Source organism: Salvelinus fontinalis, chromosome 38 (genome assembly GCF_029448725.1).
Source record: "Salvelinus fontinalis isolate EN_2023a chromosome 38, ASM2944872v1, whole genome shotgun sequence".
NCBI classification, from domain to species: domain Eukaryota; kingdom Metazoa; phylum Chordata; class Actinopteri; order Salmoniformes; family Salmonidae; genus Salvelinus; species Salvelinus fontinalis.
Genome location: NC_074702.1, coordinates 8,705,079 through 8,728,760, shown reverse-complemented (window position 1 = coordinate 8,728,760; position 23,682 = coordinate 8,705,079). Strand labels below are relative to the sequence as shown.

At 48.0% G+C, this 23,682-nt stretch overlaps 2 protein-coding genes and 1 pseudogene across 2 annotated transcripts; all 3 read left to right on the top strand.

Moving 5' to 3' along the window:
- Positions 1-259: 259 nt before the first annotated feature.
- Positions 260-5,687, top strand: LOC129837104 (interleukin-11-like). The gene is made up of 5 exons (XM_055903019.1): positions 260-362; positions 447-613; positions 3,310-3,402; positions 3,527-3,688; positions 3,975-5,687. Exons 1-5 carry the CDS (start codon positions 260-262, stop codon positions 4,158-4,160), a joined length of 711 nt encoding a protein of 236 aa, XP_055758994.1. The 3' UTR covers positions 4,161-5,687.
- A 394-nt stretch (positions 5,688-6,081) lies between these two features.
- Positions 6,082-15,436, top strand: LOC129837103 (zinc finger protein 850-like). The gene is made up of 10 exons (XM_055903018.1): positions 6,082-6,237; positions 6,417-6,541; positions 6,704-7,306; positions 7,595-7,667; positions 7,818-8,693; positions 8,894-9,067; positions 9,487-9,841; positions 10,019-10,173; positions 10,531-10,773; positions 13,475-15,436. The coding sequence occupies exons 3-10, from the start codon at positions 6,912-6,914 to the stop codon at positions 15,434-15,436; spliced, it is 4,233 nt and encodes a 1,410-aa protein (XP_055758993.1). The 5' UTR covers positions 6,082-6,237; positions 6,417-6,541; positions 6,704-6,911.
- Positions 15,437-16,346: 910 nt separating this feature from the next.
- Positions 16,347-23,682, top strand: part of LOC129837431 (probable N-acetyltransferase 14) — a 28,063-nt pseudogene continuing 20,727 nt past the window's right edge.

The following is a 23,682-nucleotide window of genomic DNA, read 5'->3' as shown; positions in this document are numbered from 1 at the left end:
CAATTGGAGGCGTTCATGAAAGTCGATAATTGTGAAGATCAACATAGTATTATAGTGTGTCATAGCATGTAATGATTTAGGTCAAGTGATTTGCATTTAGGACTCTGGTCACATCCAACAACTGATGTGTCGTATTGCAGGTGTGATAATTAGAGGCATTCAGGAAAGTCGATAACTGTGAAGGTGTTGTTATTGTTAATGATATTATGAGTCATAGGATGGAATGAATTAGATAGATGTTCATGTAACCTGTGAAAACATGACTCTGCTTTGTGCAACTCTGAAGGATTCCACTGCCAAGTCTGGGTTTATCTTTACATTATGGTGCAATATCTCTGGAGAGTTGACAGCCGTACCCCGAGGTCATTATTATTATATCGACATGACAGCACTTCTCCGCGGTCATATAAACCTAATAATTGCTTCCGTTTCCTCCCACCCTGCAGTGCTTGTCGACTCCTCCTCCTCTCTGCTGCTCTCGCTGCTATTGGCCCAGCTTCCTTTATTTACGTCTGCCGTCCCCGCCCCCTACCGGCGGCCGAACGTCGTGCACGAACTGAATAGATTGGCCAATCAGACGAAGAATCTGAGGCAGATCACAGCAGATCTATTGGTAAGTGGAATGTTACTGTACTCACTTCTGATGTCACGATGGGGAGATTGCTATGCTGTATACTTTATACTGTATACTGTATTGATTGTGTGGTGGTGATCATGCCATGACCAGTTACCTGAGGCACATGAAAAGAGACTGGCTGGGGTTGTTGTCCAATAGCTCACCTTTATGACCCCTTAATGACTACTATAGTGATTGCATAGAGCAGTCATAAGAAGCCATGCTCCTTCTGCCTCACTCTCCCTGACTGTGACGCAATACACCTCTGGACAGTTGACTTAGATGTCTTATTCTCCTGGCTACGTTAACCTGCTTGTGTTGTGTCAGCCAATGTATTAAGAGTCCCTTAGCTGTGTGAGTAGGACAGTCAGGGCAAGCGTCAATAGAGATTTCCCTATGTGAGGTCAGCCTTAATCCAGACAGGACCGACTAACTTTGCCTCTAGACACTGATCTCAGGTCAGTTTAGTGTTAATGCTAAGGGTTATGATTGGGGGTGGTACGCTGGTCCTAGATCTGTGCCTATGGACAACTTATACCTGGAGTAGAAAACACACACTCAAAGAGAATTGAAAGTAACTACCGGTAATAGTTATTTCTGGAACTGATTAACTCAGTTTATTAGCTGTGAGGAAATGGAATGTGGATTGGCACCTGTTGCTTATCTGGTGCTGTTTCCTGAAGTTGTTCTAATCTAGATGCCCAAGTAAAAGTGGCTGGGGAGTTTGTATTGAAATGGAAATGATTGCTGTGTACGTTTGGCCTACAGATGTGCTGGAAGTGTTCTGTAAGCAATGTGTTTGAACAGGTGAACCAGAACATATCCTTATCTTTGGTTATTCATGACCGCAAGAGATACTATTTTTATATGATGTAAATCAGAAAGCACATTTGTTTAAGACACAAATCTGAAAATAGTTACACACTCTAGTCTCTGGCAGGAGGATTGGTCAATAAGTGTGTGTGTGTGTGCGCATGCGTGTGTGCAGTATCTCTGTATAAGGACACAGTGCTATAGCAATAGTGTAGTATGGGGGCCAGATGTGAGGAAGTAGCTTTATCAAAGAAGAGTAAAGTAGCTTTATTAAAGAACTCTGCACAGCAACGGCAATATGCTGCTTTGACAAAATGTTGTGTTTGTTTTTCAATGACATGAAGCATTTATTTTGGTTTCTTTTCTTCTTGTGCAGAGTTCCACTGAACAGGGGTCAAGGCTAGGGAAAAAATAGAACTGGATTCAACGGAAAGTCCCCACAAGAAAGCAATAAAACTGTGTGTGTGTGTGTGTGTGTGTGTGTGTGCATGTGTCTGTGTAATGTTTCTACATGTCTGTTGTGTGTTTTCGTGTGTGTGTCCATGTGTTGTGTGTGTCAGAGTGTGTGTGCATTGAGGGTGCTGTAAATAGTTGTGTAGGTGTGGTGTTTAGTGTTTGGTTGTCGGTCGCCACAGCAAAGTGACCTGATAAAAATCACAGAGATTTATAACATTCCAGTATTTGCATTCAGAAAGATTGTTGGGGGGGTGCAAGGTTCAGTTGAGTGAGGTCATGATGGAGAGAACGAGAAATGGAGGATAAGAGAGAATTACATGCTGAGACTGAGCAGATAAAGAGATCAGAGAGAGGTGCATGAGAAGTGGTCACCAGCCTGTGTGTGTGTGTGTGTGTGTGTGTGTGTGTGTGTGTGTGTGTGTGTGTGTGTGTGTGTGTGTGTGTGTGTGTGTGTGTGTGTGTGTGTGTGTGTGTGTGTGTGTGTGTGTGTGTGTGTGTGTGTAACAGGGTGTAAGAGAGAAGGTAGAGAGGAAAGCAGAAGGAGAAATAACCCAAAGAGGGGTGAAAGGGATGAGGGGTGGGATTGGATTAATTCTGAAAGAAAGACAAAACATTAAGCCACAAACATTAGTGGTCTGAGAAGCAAGTGAGTGAGGGAGGGATGAGAGAGAGAGAGATGGGAAAACAACAATAATAGCAAAACACGATGGTAAAAGCACAATGAGGACAGAACACCACAATAGCATGAGGAAGCATTAAGTGTACACAACTCATTGTGTACCACCATCTATCATGTTTTCCTAATGCTGTTATGTTTCTCCACTGATTGGTGCTCTGACGCACATGGCATCAGTCACTGTTGTGCTTCACGTCATTCACATTCTTACTCATAAATCACTTCTTCACCTGTTAAAGGCCCACAGAGATACAGTAGCACCCCCCCCCCCCCCCCCCCCGAATCTGCTGTGATGTGGTCTGTCTCCCCCTAGTGGTGGCTGTGAGCAGTGGAGACAGACTGAGGATTGTACACACATTACTACACAGCAATACGTCATCTCAGACTTTTTAATAGCTGCGACCCTGGAGTTTCCCTGCAGCTCTGTGTTGTCTATCCCATTCGGTGCTCTCTTAGTCACAGCATATGTTGTTCTCCTCCTCTCCCAGTAGAAAACATCCTGTGGTTTCAGGTCACTTGCTCTTATTGTTGACGTTTTTGGGGTTACGATCTGGGTGAACTCTCCCTGACCCGACCACACTTTTCTCAGGGAAAGCTAGAGTCTGTAGTCCTGGCCAGACAGTCATCTGATCTAGGTGCTTCTGGAGTAATACTTTCCTTATGCTTACGTGACTCTTGTGAGGATGTGTAAATTAGTGAGGATGTATTTGACTGATGTAGCGTGTTGTTTTGTCCGTTTTTCTTACAGAAGGAACATGCGTTCGAGACTGACCCAGAACAGCATAGATTTAAGTCCTTGCCACTAATGAACAACAGGGCAAGTGACATCAACTCCCTTGAGGTAAATGTATTTTACGTTGTGTGTGTGTCTATGTCTTTCTGCCTTCCAGATGTGTTCCGTCATGTCCCAGACATTGATACTAAATCTCTCTCTCTTCACCCCCCCCCCCTCTTCTCTCCTCTAGATGAGACCCACTCTCTCTCAGCTCCACGCGGACTTGAAGTCGTTTGAGCACCATTTTGCCTGGTTGAGCAGAGCATCAAGGAAACACCACCACCCTGCTCTCCCTAAACTGGGACAGATGATGTCACTCATCAAGTCTCTCACCAGCATGCTAGAGCATCAGGTAACTGCTCTGTTCAACACTAATACAGCTGATACAGTATGCAGCGTAGTACATTTATATCATTTGGATATATTATACATGTGAGGTTTTATCAGATCGTTCTACTGTTCTTACACTGTGATGATCTAATAATGGTATAGCTCTGCAGTTCTTGCACTCAGTTTCAATCATTACATTAAGGCCTGTTGCATCACATTCCTCGGATGGGAGGTACATTAGTCTAGCCTAGCACTTCAGACAGGAAATCTAAACCATCCCTCTCTCGCTCTCTCCGTTCTCCTCATAGATGATGAGAGTTGATGCTCAGCGTCTCTCTCCTCCCTCTCCCTCGATGCCGCCTGCACCCCCCTCCCAGTTTGATGTGTTACAGTCTTCCCAGGAGCTGCTACTACAGTTCAGACTCTTCTGTGATTGGGCCCAACGAGTGTTCTCAGTGCTCAGTACAAAGTCCAAAATGTCTGGAGTACAATGATGATTCCTGAAGTGCTATAGTCTATAGGGATACACAGAATCCACACTATAACCAATGAGGATCTACTAGCTTCAACCGGTACTACAACCAACGGTGATTCAAGATAACCACACTACAACCTTGCACTGTTGTCACTGAACGTCCATTCTCATTGTAGCCAATGAGGGAGCTCCATATTCAAACTACAGCCTATGAGGATCCACCATATTCACACTATTACAACCAGTAATGGTCTTCAATATTCACGAACACGTCACTGCCACCCCATTCTCTCTCTTAAATACCTTGTTCCTGACTGTGTTATTTATGTATTTATTTATTTATTAAGTTATTTATTTGATGTCATTATTTATTTGATTTTGTAACGTGTCACATATTATTTTTACTTACTTTATTGTTGTGAATTTAATTTCTTGTACCTTGTCAACTCCTATTTTGTTCTCTCCCTCCCCGTTCATCCCACCTCCCAAACTAAACAAGGTGACCACACAGTAGCACTTCCTGACTTCTTACAGTCTCTAATGATATGGATTGTATTTTCAACTATTTAACCTGTCTCTCTTTACAAAGAGTAGCCTATTTCCGCCAGTAGATGTAGCAAACATACTTGGCTTGTAGCAAGCATATCTTGGGAGAGCGTACATGTATTTTTCTTACAGTGCTGTACTTTACCTGGTAGATTTAGGGTTACTCATAGAATCTTCTGAACATGTTAAATGTGCCACCTGTTTGGTTTTGTAAACTGTTAAGAAAGAGAATTATGAACCAAGCCTCAATCAGGATGTCAACACAACATAGGAGGGTAGATCGTTTTTCCATGGGTTTAGTTGCTATAAGTGGCTGTGTCCCACATGGAAAAATAACAGGTGGTATATCTAACACTGTGGTAAAGTTTTATGAGTATGCCCTGTTGCTAAGCACTGATCTAGGACCTGATATAATCTCTTTGCACACATTTGTTAGGATTAGCCTTTTGAGTCAGCTGATCCTTAATCTGTACCTTGGTACACATAATGTTTGAGCGTTTTAGTGACATAAATAAGAAATTAAAAAACACCCCAAGCCTTAAAATACTATGTATTGTGATATTGTGATACTACAGTTCTGCACAGTTGTACATACTTGTACAATAATGTAAATTGTTGTATACAATGCAATTGTCTATTATAGTTTTCTAGGACATTTAATGTAGAATACTCTGTCAATGCTATCCCTATTGTTTTGTCGCAATATCAATATTATTCTATTCTAGTATTCTGTTACAGTATTTACTATTTATTTAAGATTACTTTGGTGGAACTATTTATTTGCGCTGCAGAGGAGCAAGTCTCCTGTTGTTTTTGTACTTTTATACTGTTTTTATTCATAATTACCATTATCATTGCTATCATCCATGTTGAAATCATTGTAGCACCATGCGTGAATGCTGTGTAAAACCTTGTGCTTGGGGTCTCCAGCACACAGACTGACTGATTGGCCTAACTGTGAAATGTGTGCCTTGAAAAAAATAAAGAACATGCACAATGAGATGGGCTTTTCATGTTACTTTGTCATATTTTCCAATATTAGGTAGGCCTACACATCATGCTCTCTTTTTTTCTTTCCCTCCCTTATTCACCATCCTCCTGTGTCTCGTCCATCATCACACACTACAGGGCCTTTCCTACATTCTACCAACAACTGCATTGACCATCAGGCACTGCAGCAAGCACAGAGTTCATAAACCTATTTCCAATTAACCTATAATAAGATTTTTTATATTTGGGGTTAACATTCAAACAATGTGTGAATTCAAGTACTAAATCACAAATTCGTACAGTATTATCATATATTTTAAACAGATCTAGAGACAAGAGTTGACTGTTGAAACTCTTACCCAATGGCAGTGGTGCATTCGGGGCTAGACCCAGCCTATAGCGATCGTCGTTGTTGGGAGGCAGCAGCGGGTGGGTGACTGCTAGCTAGCTTGTTAGTTTGTGCTCAGGTTTATTGTTAAGGTTGTATGGAGTAGCACTGCGAGTCTCAATCCCTTTTTACAATATCAACAAAAGCATTAACCATGAGTTAATGATACTAGGTGAGTAATTGTTGCAATATTACTAATGCACCATTCCTATCAAACATTATATAGCGAAGAATGCCGCACGGACGAAGGTTTATAGATTCGCAGGCCAGTTGCAGAGGCGGCATCTATAACATTTTCTGCTTATAATTTACATCATAGGGTAGGTAGCATTTGTTTTTTCTGCCTTTTAGCTTGGAGAAACCGACATTTTCCGCACACGCTCATCAGGTACAGACGCGTATAAACAGAAAGACGGCCAGGGAGGAGGGAGGGGAGAAATAAGAAGAATAAGAGAAGAAGGAGGGATCGGGAGAAGGTGGGATTTAAAGGGATAGGCGGGTCAGTCTTTTGGTCGACTTTTATTATTCGTAGATGTTTGAATAATTGTAGATGGAGATCAATAGTTAATGTTGCTTTGGTGTTAGTTCCTGGACCTTGTGTCATTGATCAATACTTTGTGTTTTATTTTATTTCACAGCCCTACTCGAAAGGAGACCACACACTACATCAGCTCAGCTGTTGTTTCCACACACTGAGGAACAGAGCCACATCAGCTGAAGGAACCTTTCCACCAGCAATGAATGACACCGGGAAAGAAGAGACACAGCTCCACCAACACTAATACACACACTTACATTAATACCCAACATACAACCTTTTATTCCCTAATCGTGTCTTGCCTCAACATGGCAAACTCCGCTCTAGTGGTCCAAGCAGAACTATTACCCCCTCAATCGTCCTCCTCCCTCTCTCCCTTCCCATCGCTGCAGGGACCAGGAGAAGGGGAGGAGGACAGGGAAAGGGGGGAAGAAGCGGATGGGGAGAAAGGGATGGTGGAGGGGGGTGAGGATATAGTGCTGACCGGGGTAGGGGTGCAGATGGTGACGTCATCGGTCCTGGCTGCGCCCCATCTCCAGGAGCACCCTGAGCACCCGTTCCAGTGCCTGGATTGTGGCAAGAGCTTCAAGTGGTCTTCAAGGCTGGCCCACCACCAGCGCAGCCACAACAACGAGAGGCCCTACCGCTGTAACCTCTGCCCCAAGGCCTTCAAGGGCTCCTCCGCACTCCTCTACCACCAGAGGTACTGCAGGGAGGGAGACAGTGGGGGAGTGGCACAGTGAAAGTTAGCAATAGAAATGATTGCAGCTTATAACACACATCTCACTTTATGAAGAGTATTCTTCTCTTTGTGTCCATCTGTTTTTATCTGTTTAGTTCTGTCACAATAATCCAAATGGTGACGTGAACAATATAATGTGAGTCTATTTAATCAATGCAACCAGGAATTCTTCCTGTAGCCGGTATGATGTCCTGTAGATCTGTTGAAGTCAGTAGATTGTCTGTTTTCATGTTTGTTTTTTCTGTGCAGGTCTCATTCAGGGGAGAAGCCCTATAAGTGTGAGGACTGTGACAAAGCCTTCAAACGCTCCTCTCTGCTCCAGGTGAGAAACACTGGCCAGTAGTGGTTCCCACATATTGTGGTAAAAATTTGTTACAACTTTTGTTGAATGTTGAAAAAAGTAGTAAAAGGCTCTTTTTTGGGTTAAGGGACCAGTCACGGACGTCCTCCTCTCTCTTGTGCATGTCTCCAGGTCCATCGTAGTGTCCACACAGGCCTGCGGACCTTCCAGTGCCCCTACTGCCCGCTCACCTTCAAGTGGAGCTCCCACTACCAGTACCACCTGCGCCAGCACACAGGCGAGTGCCCCTACCCCTGCGACAGCTGCCCCAAGGCCTTCAAGAACTCCAGCAGCCTGCGCCGACACAAGAACGTGCACCTAGGTCTGAAACCCTACGTGTGCACCGTGTGTACCAAGGCCTTCACCCAGTCCACCAACCTCAGACAACACATGAGAATCCACACAGGAGAGAGGCCCTACATCTGTGGAGAGTGTGGACGCAGTTTCACACACTCATCCAATCTGGCCCTGCACCGGAATTCTCAAAGTCACACTGGTGAAGGAAATGGGGGGGAGACAGGGGGAGGCAACATGGGGGATGAGATACAGGAAGTGATAGTGGGGGAGGACGTGACATCACAAATGTTGACGGACATGGGCTTTGTGAGCCAGGAGGCCATGGTGGGGGTGGGGGTCGGGGAGGTATTCCTATCGTCAGGTCACCAGAACCTCCTGCCCCATCTCACCCTCACCCAGGGGGGCATGTGCACATCCAGGGCCATCGGGACAGAAGTGCACGTGAGCACGGAGTCGGGCGCCAGCGTGCTGCTGTACAGCTGTGGCAGCTGTAGTCAGACATTCAGCACACGGACAGAGCTAGAGGACCACCAGGCCATGCACCTGGGCCCCGGGGAGGAGGGGGGCAGCGGGGTGGGGGAGGAGGGAGAGGGAGGGGTGGGGCATCTGCTGGCTGACTTTGAGGAGGTGGTGGAGACAACGACGGCAGCAGCAGAGAACGGACACACTACGGCTGAACTACTGGGACTGACCGGGGGAGTGGACGGAGGGGTGAGTAGTAGAACTCTGTCTCAGCCTGGGGAGGTTACCCCTAAGGCTCTGCTTTAGGGTCACACCAGATTCATCCATTCATGATCAATATTTGGTTTCTTACTCTACCCTCTAGGTCAATATCTCAGCTAATATGACTGCCGGGATGTTGATGTTGTAGTGCAATGACTCTGGCCTAATAGTGTTGTGTCCCATGTCAGAATATGGGGACTACCCAGGCCCAGTTAGACCTGCTGCAGAGCTTCACAGTGGGGGCTCAGATCCCCACAGACAGCGTGGAGACAGGGGGTAACACCACAGGGACGGGCACAGAGTGTGCCTACTGCGGGAAGAGCTTCAAGACCAGTGGAGGGCTCAACAGACACCTGGCACAGGTACCAATCAGCTGATGGGCTGCACATCCTCACTACTATGGCATAAGGTCTCTCCTGGATGCCAGTCCGTTTCTACTTAGTCTAACTTGGGCCCAGATTCAATCAGTTAAGCATTAACCTGCGATAACCGACAATTGCATAGCGTATCATTGCTTTTGTTTGAGAGCTGTCAAATCTACATGCAGCTCCCGGCGGTATGCCTTTCGCAGACAGTTCCATTGGATGCATTAGTAGAAAGCCCCTCCAGCCGTATTACAAGTTGGAACTCTGGAATGTGTGATGTAATCTACACTTTGATTAGTCTGAACTGATCTACTCCTTGGTGTCTGTAAAGCTGACGTTATCTGATCTATAAATAGTCTGTTTTGATGACCCTCTCTCTTCCCAAATCTTCTTCTCTCCCTCTGCTCCCTCTCCAGGTCCACTCCCTCTCTCCCTCCCAGTCTCGCTCCCAGTTCAGCTGCTCTGCATGCGACCGCTCCTTCACCCTCCTCTCTTCCCTGCTCACCCACCAGCACTCCCACACCCCTGAGCAGCGCCTCCTGGCCGAGGCTGAGGCGGAGATCGTCTGCCCCGCGTCCCTGTCCCTTTCCCTGCCCCTGCCCTCCTCCCCCAGCCAGGGGGACCAGCACCAGGACACCCAGGGGGAGATCCACGTCAGCCTGATGGCTGTGACCGAGGAGGGGGACAGGGAGATGGTCAAGCCATCCACCAGAGCAGTGGTCAAGGGCCAGAGGAGAGGAGCAGCTAGTAAGACTGCTGGGGGGAACAATGGTGAGTTAGTCTTTTTCTTATGGCATTTTGATAGAAAATACTTTTAAAGTGAGATACATTGACAGTAACAGAGCCGAACCTACTGCTGCTCATGAAATTACCTGTAGAATTCATGTGTGGAAAAAAAGAAGTCTATATAACATTCTATCTCTCCCTGTCCCTGTGGGTACGGTACAGAGAGGCCGTACCGTTGCTCTGAGTGTGGGAAGGCCTTCAAGGGCTCATCAGGTCTGAGGTACCACATGAGGGACCACACAGGAGAGAGACCCTACCGCTGCACAGAGTGTGGCAAGAGCTTCAAGAGGTCCTCACTGCTCTCCATACACCAGAGGGTAAGACGCATCCGTCCATTTCTATCTCACTAAGGCTGCGTTTAGACAGGCAGCCCAAGTCTGATCTTTTTTTCACTAATTGGTCTTTTGACCAGTCAGATCAGCCTTCAAACATATCTGATGTGAAAAGATCTGATGTGATTGGTCAAAAGACCAATTAGTGGGGGAAAAAGATCAGAATTGGGAGCCTGTCTAAACGCAGCATTTGTCACAATGTGCGAAACAGTGGCACTGCTGCATTATAGCAGTTTATGACCTGCTTTTCTTGTTCAAACTTTTGAATGTACCTGTACTTTCAGAAGAATCCAGGCCGTATTCAGTTATTTTCTGACTGATCACCCCCTCCCTCCTCTCCAGGTGCATACAGGTGTGCGAGCGTTCCAGTGCCCCTACTGCCCGCTCACCTTCAAGTGGAGCTCCCACTACCAGTACCACCTGCGCCAGCACACGGGCGAGCGGCCCTACGTGTGTCAGGAGTGTGGCAAGTCCTTCAAAAACAGCAGCTGTCTGAGGAGACACAGTCAGCTCCACTCTGGCCTGCGCCCTCACATCTGTCCCATCTGCTCCAAGTCCTTCTCACAGACCTCCAACCTCAAACAGGTCAGCACAGATAGCTCTGCTATGGCTGATGCTAAGATTCTTATGATATTGTGTACAGTGGCTCCTTCGCGGCTCCTTCGCTCCATCTCTCTATATATATACACAGTGCATTTGGAAAGTATTCAGACTCCTAGATTTTTTTTCCACATTTTGTCACATTACAGGCTTATTCTAAAATGCATTAAATTACATTTTCCCTCATCAATCTACACACAATACCCCATAATGACAAAGCAAAAACAGGTTTTTAGACATTTTTGCTAATTTATTAACAATTTTAAAAAACTGATATGACATTTACATAACTATAACTAACTACAGACCCTTTGCTATGAGATTTGAAATTGAGCTCAGGTGCATCCAGTTTCCATTGATCATCTTTGAGATGTTTCTACAACTTGATTGGAGTCCACGTGTGGTAAATTCAATTGATTGGACATGATTTGGAAAGGCACACAACTGTCTATATAAGGGCCCACAGTTGACAGTGCATGTCAGAGCAAAAACCAAACCATGAGGTCGAAGGAATTGCCCATAGAGCCCCGAGACAGGATTGTGGCGAGGCACAGATCTGGGGAAGGGTACCAAAACATTTCTGCAGCATTGAAGGTCCCCAAGAACAGAGTGGCCTCCATCACTCTTAAATGGAAGAAGTTTGGAACCACCAAGACTCTTCCTAGAGCTGGCCGCCCGGCCAAATGGGGGAGAAGGGCGTTGGTGAGGGAGGTGACCAAGAACCCGATGGTCCCTCTACCAGAGCTCTAGAGTTCCTCTGTGGAGATGGGAGAATCTTCCATAAGGACAACCATCTCTGCAGCACTCCACCAATCAGGCCTTTATGGTCGATTGCCCAGACGGAAGCCACTCCTCAGTAAAAGGCACATGGCAGCCTGTTTGGAGTTTGCCAAAAAGGCACCTAAAGACTCTCAGACCATGAGAAACAAGATTCTCTGGTCTGATGAAACCAAGATTGGATGCCAAGCGTCACGTCTGGAGGAAACCAAGCACCATCCCTATGGTGAAGCCTGGTGGTGGCATCATGCTGTGGGGATGTTTTTCAGCAGCAGGGACTGGGAGACTAGTCAGGAATCGAGGGAAAGATGAACGGAGCAAAGTACAGAGAGATCCTTGATGAAAACCTGCTCCAGAGCGCTCAGGACCTCAGACTGGGGTGCAGGTTCACCTTCCAACAGGAAACGACCCTAAGCACACAGCCAAGACAAGGCAGGACTGGCTTTGGGGCAAGTCTCTGAATGTCCCAGCCAGAGCCCGGACTTGAACCCAATCTAACATCTATGGAGAGACCTGAAAATAGCTTTGCAGCAACGCTCCCCATCCAACCTGACAGAGCTTGAGAGGATCTGCAGAGAAGAATGGGAGAAACTCCCCAAATACAGGTGTGTCAAGCTTGTAGCTTCCTACCCAAGAAGACTCAAAGCTGTAATCGGTGCCAAAGGTGCTTCTACAAAGTACTGAGTAACGGGTCTGAATACTTACAGTTGAAGTCGGAAGTTTACATACACTTAGGTTGTTAACTCGATTTTCAACCACTCCACAAATTTCTTGTCAACAAACTATAGTTTTGGCAAGTCGATTAGGACATCTACTTTGTGCATGACACAAGTCATTTTTCCAACAATTGTTTACAGACAGATTGGTTCGCTTATAATTCACTGTATCACAATTCCAGTGTGTCAGAAGTTTACATACACTAAGTTGACTGTGCCTTTAAACAGCTTGGGAAATTCCCGAAAATGATGTCATGGCTTTAGAAGCTTCTGATAGGCGAATTGACATCATTTGAGTCAATTGGAGGTGTACCTCTTGGATGTATTTCAAGGCCTACCTTCAAACTCAGTGCCTCTTTGCTTGACATCATGGGAAAATCAAAAGAAATCAGCGAAGACCTCAGAAAATAAATTGTAGACCTAAAGCTTGGTAGCAAATGGGTCTTCCAAATGGACAGTGACCCCAAGCATACTTCCAAAGTTGTGGCAAAATGGCTTAAGGACAACAAAGCCAATGTTTTAGAGTGGCCATCACAAAGACCTGACCTCAATCCTATGGAAAATTTGTGGGCAGAACAAAAAAAGCGTGTGCAAGCAAGGAGGCCTACAAACCTGACTCAGTTACACCAGCTCTGTCAGGAGGAATGGGCCAAAATTCACCCAACTTATTGTGGGAAGGCTACCCAAAACGTTTGACCCAAGTTAAACAATTTAAAGGCAATGCTACCAAATACTAATTGAGTGTGTGTTAAATGTCTGACCCACTGGGAATGTGATGAAATAAAATATGAAATGAATAATTCTCTCTACTATTATTCTGACATGTCACATTCTAAAAATAAAGTGGTGATCCTAACTGACCTAAGACAGTGAATTTGTCCTAGGATTAAATGTCAGGAATTGTGAAAAATTGAGTTTAAATGTTTTTGGCTAAGGTGTATGTAAACTTCCAACTGTATGTAAAGGTGATATTTCAATTATAAATGTGCACACATTTCCAAAACCTGTTTTTGCTTTGTCATTGTGGGGTATTGTGTGGAGATTGATAATGGGAAAAAAACAATTAAATCCATTTTAGAACAACATTTGGAAAATGTCAAGGAGTCTGAATACTTTCCGAATGCACTATTACTCTGTCACTCCTCTCCCTTTATCTTTCTCTCATCCTCCCTACCCTCCTCTCTCTCCAACAGCACGAACGCACCCACTCAGGCGAGCGGCCCTTCCACTGTGCCCAGTGTCACAAGAGCTTCACCCACTCCTCCAATCTCCAGCTCCACCTGAGAACCCACTCCTCCAGGAAAGACTACAAGTGTCCCTTCTGTGGGAAGGAGTTTGTCATGCAGTCCTACTTGCAGAGGCACACGAGGACCCATGGGAACGGGGCTGTGGCCGGGGACGCTGGGGTGGGGGGGAAGGAGGGAGGCAGGGCAGGTGGAGGGGTGACAACCAGCACCACCTTACTAAACCCCATCACCCTAGAGACCACAGGGAACTCTGGGTCTCTGATCGTGTCTCAGCCGGCGCTGGACATTCCCCCCAACACCTCCCAGAACTACTTCATGATCCAGACAGCAAATGGGCTTCAGCTCATCCCCCTGTCTGCCCCCGCCCCCCCTCCTCCCCCTCCGCCTCCCCCCCAGACACAGTACATCCTCCTACAGTGCCCCTCCACCAATGGGAGCCAGCCCAGCCTGATTCTCGTCCCCACCACAGCGACCAATCCCCAGCCCACCCTGGAGCCCCAGGGCCTCCCATTGGTCCAGACAGTTCTAAACCATGCCCAAACCCAGATGCAACATTTCCAGACAATATCCCAGCAACAACAGCAGCCCAGGTTCATCATCACCACCACCAACAACAATGTAAACAACCCTCCTGTTGCTAAGACAACAACTCCCTCCCTGAACTCTATGCTGAACAAGCCCATTTTAGGGAAAAGTACCCGGACAGCCAGGTCCAGGAGAGGACGGAAACCCAAAGCCGCTGTAGGTCGGCATACTATCACCTCGGTTGCTACGACAACCACCTCTGTCACCATGACAACAGCCCCCATCAGTCAGTCGGGGGATGTAATACCTGTGTCTAGCTGTAATGTAACTAGTGTCACTCCAGCTACTGTTACTGCTGCCAACACTATGACATCATCATTGCCATCGTCTTTACCCGCCAAGTCACAAAGTCCTTTCTCACCACCAACAGCCTCTGTCTCTGTTTCTACCCCCTCCTCCTCTACCTCTGCCGCTGTTACCTCAGGACCCCTAAAGGTTGCCACAGTTAACTCAGTTACCACAGTTACCCCGTCCTCCCTGCCCTCTGACCCTGTGGCCTGGGTTGGGGAACCCCAAACCGCCCCAGAGTTGGGCAAGAACACTGAGCAGGACATGAGAGGGGAACAGTATGTCCTCTGCTTCCAGAAAGAAGAAGGGAAGAAGGAAGAGGTAAAGATAGGAGGAGAGGGAGGAGGGTCCTACGTGTTGCAGTTTGAAGGGGAGGGGTCCGGGGAGGGGGGGCAAGGAGGAATGGGCAGAGAGGGGGATGGGGAGTCATACGTGCTGCGCTTTCAGACTGAGGGAGAGAGAGAAGGAGAGAGAGAGGGAGGGAAGGAGAAAGGAGGCCTGGTGTCACTGAACCTGCTGCAGAAATGGGGAGGAGTGAGGGAAGGAGAAAGACGAGTAGGGGAGGATGGTGGAGTGGGAGAGTCCTTTGTGCTTCATTTCCAAACAGAGCCGCAGAGCAAAGAACGGACCACTTCTGACCGTGGCTATCCAGAAGGCCCCAGCAACAGCCTGGAACTTTCTTACCCACCTCCCCAGGCCTTAATGCCTCTGAATGGGCAGGAGGTGGTGTTTGAGCTGGGGGATGAGAACAAGATGGTGGGCCAGGGGTCTGGAGAGAGTTTGCAGATGATAGCCCTGATCCAAGGCGAAGGGGGTGGGGAGGGAGAAGGGGGCAGTTACAGCGGGGCAGGGGGGGCTGTAGGGGAGGGAAGGGGGCCAATGGAGGGCATCTTTCAGCTGGAGGGAGGAGAGGGGATCGTCATAATTGAGGTTAGCACCAGCAGTCTAAGAGAAGGGGGGCTGGACAGAGGGGAAGGAGGAGTAACTGTAGAGAGGAGTGAAGCAAAAGGAGGGAGTGGAATAACAGAGACCTGAAAAAGACAGGAACTTAGCGGAATGCATTGAAATAGAGACTGGAGCGAATGAAGGAGAAAACACAGCTACGAATGGCCCTACACCTAACTCTCAGTTCTCTTAAACCTAAACCAAACAGCCACTGTCAGGAAATGTGTGTGAAGGTGTCTGCATGTGTGTGCACACATGAATGTACATATGCGTGCGTGCAATGTGTGTGAGTGTTTTTGATGTGGAGGCCTTTTCCAGCTACTGAACTAAAGGAGATTAAGGTCGTTCAGAAAGAGACTATAGGAAGGACTGTAGGAAATAATACCAAGGTGCCAGAAACACAAAGAGTTACATTCACTGACTGTTAATGAAGAGGGACCTCAACAAATGAGTATGTTTCAATTAAACTGTCATGTTGACAGTGTTGATATAAAACACCTAAGAGTTTCTTTTGTGGATGAATAGATGGCTATGTTGGCTCGGTTTCACTATAAATATTCATACTAGGAAATAGTCATTATTAATAAAGTTGTTACTATTTTTTAATGAATGTTGATTAATTCACCTTTCTTATTTCGTAAATATATGTCCCATTATCTAAAGAGGAAGAGGATCTGCTCAGAATAACGGACAATCCCAGTTTATTATGGGAAATAGCGGTTCTCCACGAGTGCGACTGACCACGTTCACGTAGCAGGTTAGTCAATTTTCTGCGGCGCAGGTACTCGCTATGCAAATATGGTAGAGACAGCATTCATGACAGTAAATGTTATCGTAAAACTACGTAACACTACATTTGCAATAGCTGGCCACGCAAGTATTGCGAGTCATTCAATCAAACTCAAAAATCGTTTTGAGGAATAAATACACATCGAATATATAAATCCGTTTCTATCCATTTGGCGGTGGTCCAACGCTGCAAGTTCGTAAGGTAGGTACGGCTGTGTTGTGCCAGTGTGATGCAGCGGTTGTTCCATTTTAGTAACAAACGTTATGCTGTTACTTTGTTGCACCATGCAGCCATCTACTGTAACCTGGCATACATAGTCTCTGATAGAGGGATATCATAGGGGTCTGCCCTCATACTGTAATGTCATGTGTTTTCTATGTGGATCTGGCAAATGAAGGCAGTCAATCCAGGAAATAAACAAATATTACAGTCCAATAATTGAAAAAAGGGCATTTATTTTCAATGACTTCTCAATAAACTGAAAAGTAGAAGCAATTTATTTCAAAATTGAGACCAACCCGGGTATATATGTAGGCTACATATACAGTGTTACAGGGATGGATTGCTTTCCCTCTGAGTCATGGCATCAAACCCAAAATAGCCTGCATCAAATATAACCCACCACATTTCCATCATCTTGAATACGATTTTATACCATTTAGCTACTATGGTAACCAGAATATAAATACTCCGCTGTATATTGTCATTGTAGTGTTGTATGTAATCAAATATGCAAAATTAAACCACATAGTGTATCTGTACAAAGCAATGTATTATGTGACCATGAGATGTTCTATATTTGCGGACCGGTGTGTGTTGCTGAATGAGGTGTGCGTGAGTGAGGGGGTGTGTGTGTGTTGCAGTGTGTGTGAAGTCCAGACATGGTAAAGCTGGAGCTAGATCAGGTGGTAATGAGGAGGATGAGGGAGGATGACATCGAGACTGTCAAAGCTATCATCAAGGTGTGTGTTTTATCCTTAAAGTTATGCACACACACACACACACTTCAATCCTGAGTTATGCTCTGTCTCTACGCTCTCAGGTGCTCCAGAACCTTTTTTTGTAAGAGTACCTTTTCAGGTTATCACTCAAACTCACCTTTCTCTCTCTGTCCCTATCCCTTACGTCCCCCCTCTCTTTCTCTCTCTGTCCCTATCCCTTACGTCCCCCCTCTCTTTCTCTCTCTGTCCCTATCCCTTACGTCCCCCCTCTCTTTCTCTCTCTGTCCCTATCCCTTACGTCCCCCCTCTCTTTCTCTCTCTGTCCCTATCCCTTACGTCCCCCCTCTCTTTCTCTCTCTGTCCCTATCCCTTACGTCCCCCCTCTCTTTCTCTCTCTGTCCCTATCCCTTACGTCCCCCCTCTCTTTCTCTCTCTGTCCCTATCCCTTACGTCCCCCCTCTCTTTCTCTCTCTGTCCCTATCCCTTACGTCCTCCCTCTCTTTCTCTCTCTGTCCCTATCCCTTACGTCCTCCTTCTCTTTCTCTCTCTGTCCCTATCCCTTACGTCCCCCCTCTCTTTCTCTGTCCCTATCCCTTACGTCCTCCTTCTCTTTCTTTCTCTGTCCCTATCCCTTACGTCCCCCCTCTCTTTCTCTCTCTGTCCCTATCCCTTACGTCCTCCTTCTCTTTCTCTCTCTGTCCCTATCCCTTACGTCCCCCCTCTCTTTCTCTGTCCCTATCCCTTACGTCCTCCTTCTCTTTCTTTCTCTGTCCCTATCCCTTACGTCCTCCTTCTCTTTCTTTCTCTGTCCCTATCCCTTACGTCCCCCCTCTCTTTCTCTCTCTGTCCCTATCCCTTACGTCCTCCCTCTCTTTCTCTCTCTGTCCCTATCCCTTACGTCCTCCTTCTCTTTCTCTCTCTGTCCCTATCCCTTACATCCCCCCTCTCTTTCTCTCTCTGTCCCTATCCCTTACGTCCCCCCTCTCTTTCTCTCTCTGTCCCTATCCCTTACGTCCTCCCTCTCTTTCTCTGTCCCTATCCCTTACGTCCTCCCTCTCTTTCTTTCTCTGTCCCTATCCCTTACGTCCCCCCTCTCTTTCTCTCTCTGTCCCTATCCCTTACGTCCTCCCTCTCTTTCTCTCTCTGTCCCTATCCCTTACGTCCTCCTTCTCTTTCTCTCTCTGTCCCTATCCCTTACGTCCCCCCTCTCTTTCTCTGTCCCTATCCCTTACGTCCCCCCTCTCTTTCTCTCTCTGTCCCTATCCCTTACGTCCTCCTTCTCTTTCTCTCTCTGTCCCTATCCCTTACGTCCCCCCTCTCTTTCTTTCTCTGTCCCTATCCCTTACGTCCTCCCTTTCTTTCTCTCTCTGTCCCTATCCCTTACGTCCTCCTTCTCTTTCTCTCTCTGTCCCTATCCCTTACGTCCCCCCTCTCTTTCTCTCTCTGTCCCTATCCCTTACGTCCTCCCTCTCTTTCTCTGTCCCTATCCCTTATGTCCCCCTCTCTTTCTCTCTCTGTCCCTATCCCTTACGTCCTCCCTCTCTTTCTCTGTCCCTATCCCTTATGTCCCCCCTCTCTTTCTCTCTCTGTCCCTATCCCTTACGTCCTCCTTCTCTTTCTCTCTCTGTCCCTATCCCTTACGTCCCCCCTCTCTTTCTCTGTCCCTATCCCTTACATCCCCCATCTCTTTCTCTCTCTGTCCCTATCCCTTACGTCCCCCCTCTCTTTCTCTCTCTGTCCCTATCCTTTACGTCCCCCCTCTCTTTCTCTGTCCCTATCCCTTACGTCCCCCCTCTCTTTCTCTCTCTGTCCCTATCCCTTACGTCCTCTTTCTCTCTCTGTCCCTATCCCTTACGTCCTCTTTCTTTCTCTGTCCCTATCCCTTACGTCCCCCCTCTCTTTTTCTCTCTGTCCCTATCCCTTACGTCCTCCCTCTCTTTCTCTGTCCCTATCCCTTACGTCCTCCCTCTCTTTCTCTGTCCCTATCCCTTACGTCCCCCTCTCTTTCTCTCTCTGTCCCTATCCCTTACGTCCTCTTTCTCTCTCTGTCCCTATCCCTTACGTCCTCCTTCTCTTTCTCTCTCTGTCCCTATCCCTTACGTCCCCCCTCTCTTTCTCTGTCCCTATCCCTTACGTCCTCCTTCTCTTTCTCTCTCTGTCCCTATCCCTTACGTCCTCCCTCTCTTTCTCTGTCCCTATCCCTTACGTCCCCCCTCTCTTTCTTTCTCTGTCCCTATCCCTTACGTCCCCCCTCTCTTTCTCTCTCTGTCCCTATCCCTTACGTCCCCCCTCTCTTTCTCTCTCTGTCCCTATCCCTTACGTCCCCCCTCTCTTTCTCTCTCTGTCCCTATCCCTTACGTCCTCCTTCTCTTTCTTTCTCTGTCCCTATCCCTTACGTCCCCCCTCTCTTTCTCTCTCTGTCCCTATCCCTTACGTCCCCCCTCTCTTTCTCTCTCTGTCCCTATCCCTTACGTCCCCCCTCTCTTTCTCTCTCTGTCCCTATCCCTTACGTCCCCCCTCTCTTTCTCTCTCTGTCCCTATCCCTTACGTCCTCCCTCTCTTTCTCTCTCTGTCCCTATCCCTTACGTCCCCCCTCTCTTTCTCTCTCTCCCTATTCCTTACGTCCTCCCTCTCTTTCTCTGTCCCTATCCCTTACGTCCCCCCTCTCTTTCTCTCTCTGTCCCTATCCCTTACGTCCCCCCTCTCTTTCTCTCTCTGTCCCTATCCCTTACGTCCCCCCTCTCTTTCTCTCTCTGTCCCTATCCCTTACGTCCTCCTTCTCTTTCTCTCTCTGTCCCTATCCCTTACGTCCTCCCTCTCTTTCTCTCTCTGTCCCTATCCCTTACGTCCCCCCTCTTTTTCTCTCTCTGTCCCTATCCCTTACGTCCCCCCTCTCTTTCTCTCTCTGTCCCTATCCCTTACGTCCCCCCTCTCTTTCTCTCTCTGTCCCTATCCCTTACGTCCCCCCTCTCTTTCTCTCTCTGTCCCTATCCCTTACGTCCCCCCTCTCTTTCTCTCGCTGTCCCTATCCCTTACGTCCCCCCTCTCTTTCTCTGTCCCTATCCCTTACGTCCCCCCTCTCTTTCTCTCTCTGTCCCTATCCCTTACGTCCTCTTTCTCTCTCTGTCCCTATCCCTTACGTCCTCTTTCTTTCTCTGTCCCTATCCCTTACGTCCCCCCTCTCTTTTTCTCTCTGTCCCTATCCCTTACGTCCTCCCTCTCTTTCTCTGTCCCTATCCCTTACGTCCTCCCTCTCTTTCTCTGTCCCTATCCCTTAAGTCCCCCTCTCTTTCTCTCTCTGTCCCTATCCCTTACGTCCTCTTTCTCTCTCTGTCCCTATCCCTTACGTCCTCCTTCTCTTTCTCTCTCTGTCCCTATCCCTTACGTCCTCCCTCTCTTTCTTTCTCTGTCCCTATCCCTTACGTCCTCCCTCTCTTTCTCTCTCTGTCCCTATCCCTTACGTCCTCCTTCTCTTTCTTTCTCTGTCCCTATCCCTTACGTCCCCCCTCTCTTTCTTTCTCTGTCCCTATCCCTTACGTCCCCCCTCTCTTTCTCTCTCTGTCCCTATCCCTTACGTCCCCCCTCTCTTTCTCTCTCTGTCCCTATCCCTTACGTCCCCCCTCTCTTTCTCTCTCTGTCCCTATCCCTTACGTCCTCCTTCTCTTTCTCTCTCTGTCCCTATCCCTTACGTCCTCCCTCTCTTTCTCTCTCTGTCCCTATCCCTTACGTCCCCCCTCTCTTTCTCTCTCTGTCCCTATCCCTTAACTCCTCCCTCTCTTTCTCTGTACCTATCCCTTACGTCCCCCCTCTCTTTCTCTCTCTGTCCCTATCCCTTACGTCCCCCCTCTCTTTCTCTCTCTGTCCCTATCCCTTACGTCCCCCCTGTCTTTCTCTCTCTGTCCCTATCTCTTACGTCCCCCCTCTCTTTCTCTCTCTGTCCCTATCCCTTACGTCCCCCCTGTCTTTCTCTCTTTGTCCCTATCCCTTACGTCCTCCCTCTCTTTCTCTCTCTGTCCCTATCCCTTACGTCCCCCCTCTCTTTCTCTCTCTGTCCCTATCCCTTACGTCCCCCCTCTCTTTCTCTCTCTGTCCCTATCCCTTACGTCCCCCTCTCTTTCTCTCTCTGTCCCTATCCCTTACGTCCCCCCTCTCTTTCTCTCTCTGTCCCTATCCCTTACGTCCTCCTTCTCTTTCTCTCTCTGTCTCTATCCCTTACGTCCCTCCTCTCTTTCTCTCTCTGTCCCTATCCCTTACGTCCCCCCTCTCTTTCTCTCTCTGTCCCTATCCCTTACGTCTCCCCTCTCTTTCTCTGTCCCTATCCCTTACGTCCCCCCTCTCTTTCTCTCTCTGTCCCTATCCCTTACATCCCCCTTCTCTTTCTCTCTCTGTCCCTATCCCTTACGTCCTCCTTCTCTTTCTCTCTCTGTCCCTATCCCTTACGTCCTCCCTCTCTTTCTCTCTCTGTCCCTATCCCTTACGTCCTCCCTCTCTTTCTCTCTCTGTCCCTATCCCTTACGTCCTCCTTCTCTTTCTCTCTCTGTCCCTATCCCTTACGTCCCCCCTCTCTTTCTCTCTCTGTCCCTATCCCTTACGTCCCCCCTCTCTTTCTCTCTCTGTCCCTATCCCTTACGTCCTCCCTCTCTTTCTCTGTCCCTATCCCTTACGTCCTCCCTCTCTTTCTTTCTCTGTCCCTATCCCTTACGTCCCCCCTCTCTTTCTCTCTCTGTCCCTATCCCTTACGTCCTCCCTCTCTTTCTCTCTCTGTCCCTATCCCTTACGTCCTCCTTCTCTTTCTCTCTCTGTCCCTATCCCTTACGTCCCCCCTCTCTTTCTCTGTCCCTATCCCTTACGTCCCCCCTCTCTTTCTCTCTCTGTCCCTATCCCTTACGTCCTCCTTCTCTTTCTCTCTCTGTCCCTATCCCTTACGTCCCCCCTCTCTTTCTTTCTCTGTCCCTATCCCTTACGTCCTCCCTCTCTTTCTCTCTCTGTCCCTATCCCTTACGTCCTCCTTCTCTTTCTCTCTCTGTCCCTATCCCTTACGTCCCCCCTCTCTTTCTCTCTCTGTCCCTATCCCTTACGTCCTCCCTCTCTTTCTCTGTCCCTATCCCTTATGTCCCCCTCTCTTTCTCTCTCTGTCCCTATCCCTTACGTCCTCCCTCTCTTTCTCTGTCCCTATCCCTTATGTCCCCCCTCTCTTTCTCTCTCTGTCCCTATCCCTTACGTCCTCCTTCTCTTTCTCTCTCTGTCCCTATCCCTTACGTCCCCCCTCTCTTTCTCTGTCCCTATCCCTTACATCCCCCATCTCTTTCTCTCTCTGTCCCTATCCCTTACGTCCCCCCTCTCTTTCTCTCTCTGTCCCTATCCTTTACGTCCCCCCTCTCTTTCTCTGTCCCTATCCCTTACGTCCCCCCTCTCTTTCTCTCTCTGTCCCTATCCCTTACGTCCTCTTTCTCTCTCTGTCCCTATCCCTTACGTCCTCTTTCTTTCTCTGTCCCTATCCCTTACGTCCCCCCTCCCTTTTTCTCTCTGTCCCTATCCCTTACGTCCTCCCTCTCTTTCTCTGTCCCTATCCCTTACGTCCTCCCTCTCTTTCTCTGTCCCTATCCCTTACGTCCCCCTCTCTTTCTCTCTCTGTCCCTATCCCTTACGTCCTCTTTCTCTCTCTGTCCCTATCCCTTACGTCCTCCTTCTCTTTCTCTCTCTGTCCCTATCCCTTACGTCCCCCCTCTCTTTCTCTGTCCCTATCCCTTACGTCCTCCTTCTCTTTCTCTCTCTGTCCCTATCCCTTACGTCCTCCCTCTCTTTCTCTGTCCCTATCCCTTACGTCCCCCCTCTCTTTCTTTCTCTGTCCCTATCCCTTACGTCCCCCCTCTCTTTCTCTCTCTGTCCCTATCCCTTACGTCCCCCCTCTCTTTCTCTCTCTGTCCCTATCCCTTACGTCCCCCCTCTCTTTCTCTCTCTGTCCCTATCCCTTACGTCCTCCTTTTCTTTCTTTCTCTGTCCCTATCCCTTACGTCCCCCCTCTCTTTCTCTCTCTGTCCCTATCCCTTACGTCCCCCCTCTCTTTCTCTCTCTGTCCCTATCCCTTACGTCCCCCCTCTCTTTCTCTCTCTGTCCCTATCCCTTACGTCCCCCCTCTCTTTCTCTCTCTGTCCCTATCCCTTACGTCCTCCCTCTCTTTCTCTCTCTGTCCCTATCCCTTACGTCCCCCCTCTCTTTCTCTCTCTCCCTATTCCTTACGTCCTCCCTCTCTTTCTCTGTCCCTATCCCTTACGTCCCCCCTCTCTTTCTCTCTCTGTCCCTATCCCTTACGTCCCCCCTCTCTTTCTCTCTCTGTCCCTATCCCTTACGTCCCCCCTCTCTTTCTCTCTCTGTCCCTATCCCTTACGTCCTCCTTCTCTTTCTCTCTCTGTCCCTATCCCTTACGTCCTCCCTCTCTTTCTCTCTCTGTCCCTATCCCTTACGTCCCCCCTCTCTTTCTCTCTCTGTCCCTATCCCTTACGTCCCCCCTCTCTTTCTCTCTCTGTCCCTATCCCTTACGTCCCCCCTCTCTTTCTCTCTCTGTCCCTATCCCTTACGTCCCCCCTCTCTTTCTCTCTCTGTCC

Coding starts and splice junctions, on each gene's coding strand:
- LOC129837104 (XM_055903019.1), top strand. CDS start 260: ATGACTCTGCTTTGTGCAACTCTGAAGGATTCCACTGCCAAGTCTGGG. Junction 363..446: donor GTTGACAGCCGTACCCCGAG/GTCATTATTATT, acceptor CCCACCCTGCAG/TGCTTGTCGACTCCTCCTCC. Junction 3,689..3,974: donor CCAGCATGCTAGAGCATCAG/GTAACTGCTCTG, acceptor TTCTCCTCATAG/ATGATGAGAGTTGATGCTCA.
- LOC129837103 (XM_055903018.1), top strand. CDS start 6,912: ATGGCAAACTCCGCTCTAGTGGTCCAAGCAGAACTATTACCCCCTCAA. Junction 7,307..7,594: donor GCACTCCTCTACCACCAGAG/GTACTGCAGGGA, acceptor TTTTCTGTGCAG/GTCTCATTCAGGGGAGAAGC. Junction 10,174..10,530: donor TGCTCTCCATACACCAGAGG/GTAAGACGCATC, acceptor CCTCCTCTCCAG/GTGCATACAGGTGTGCGAGC.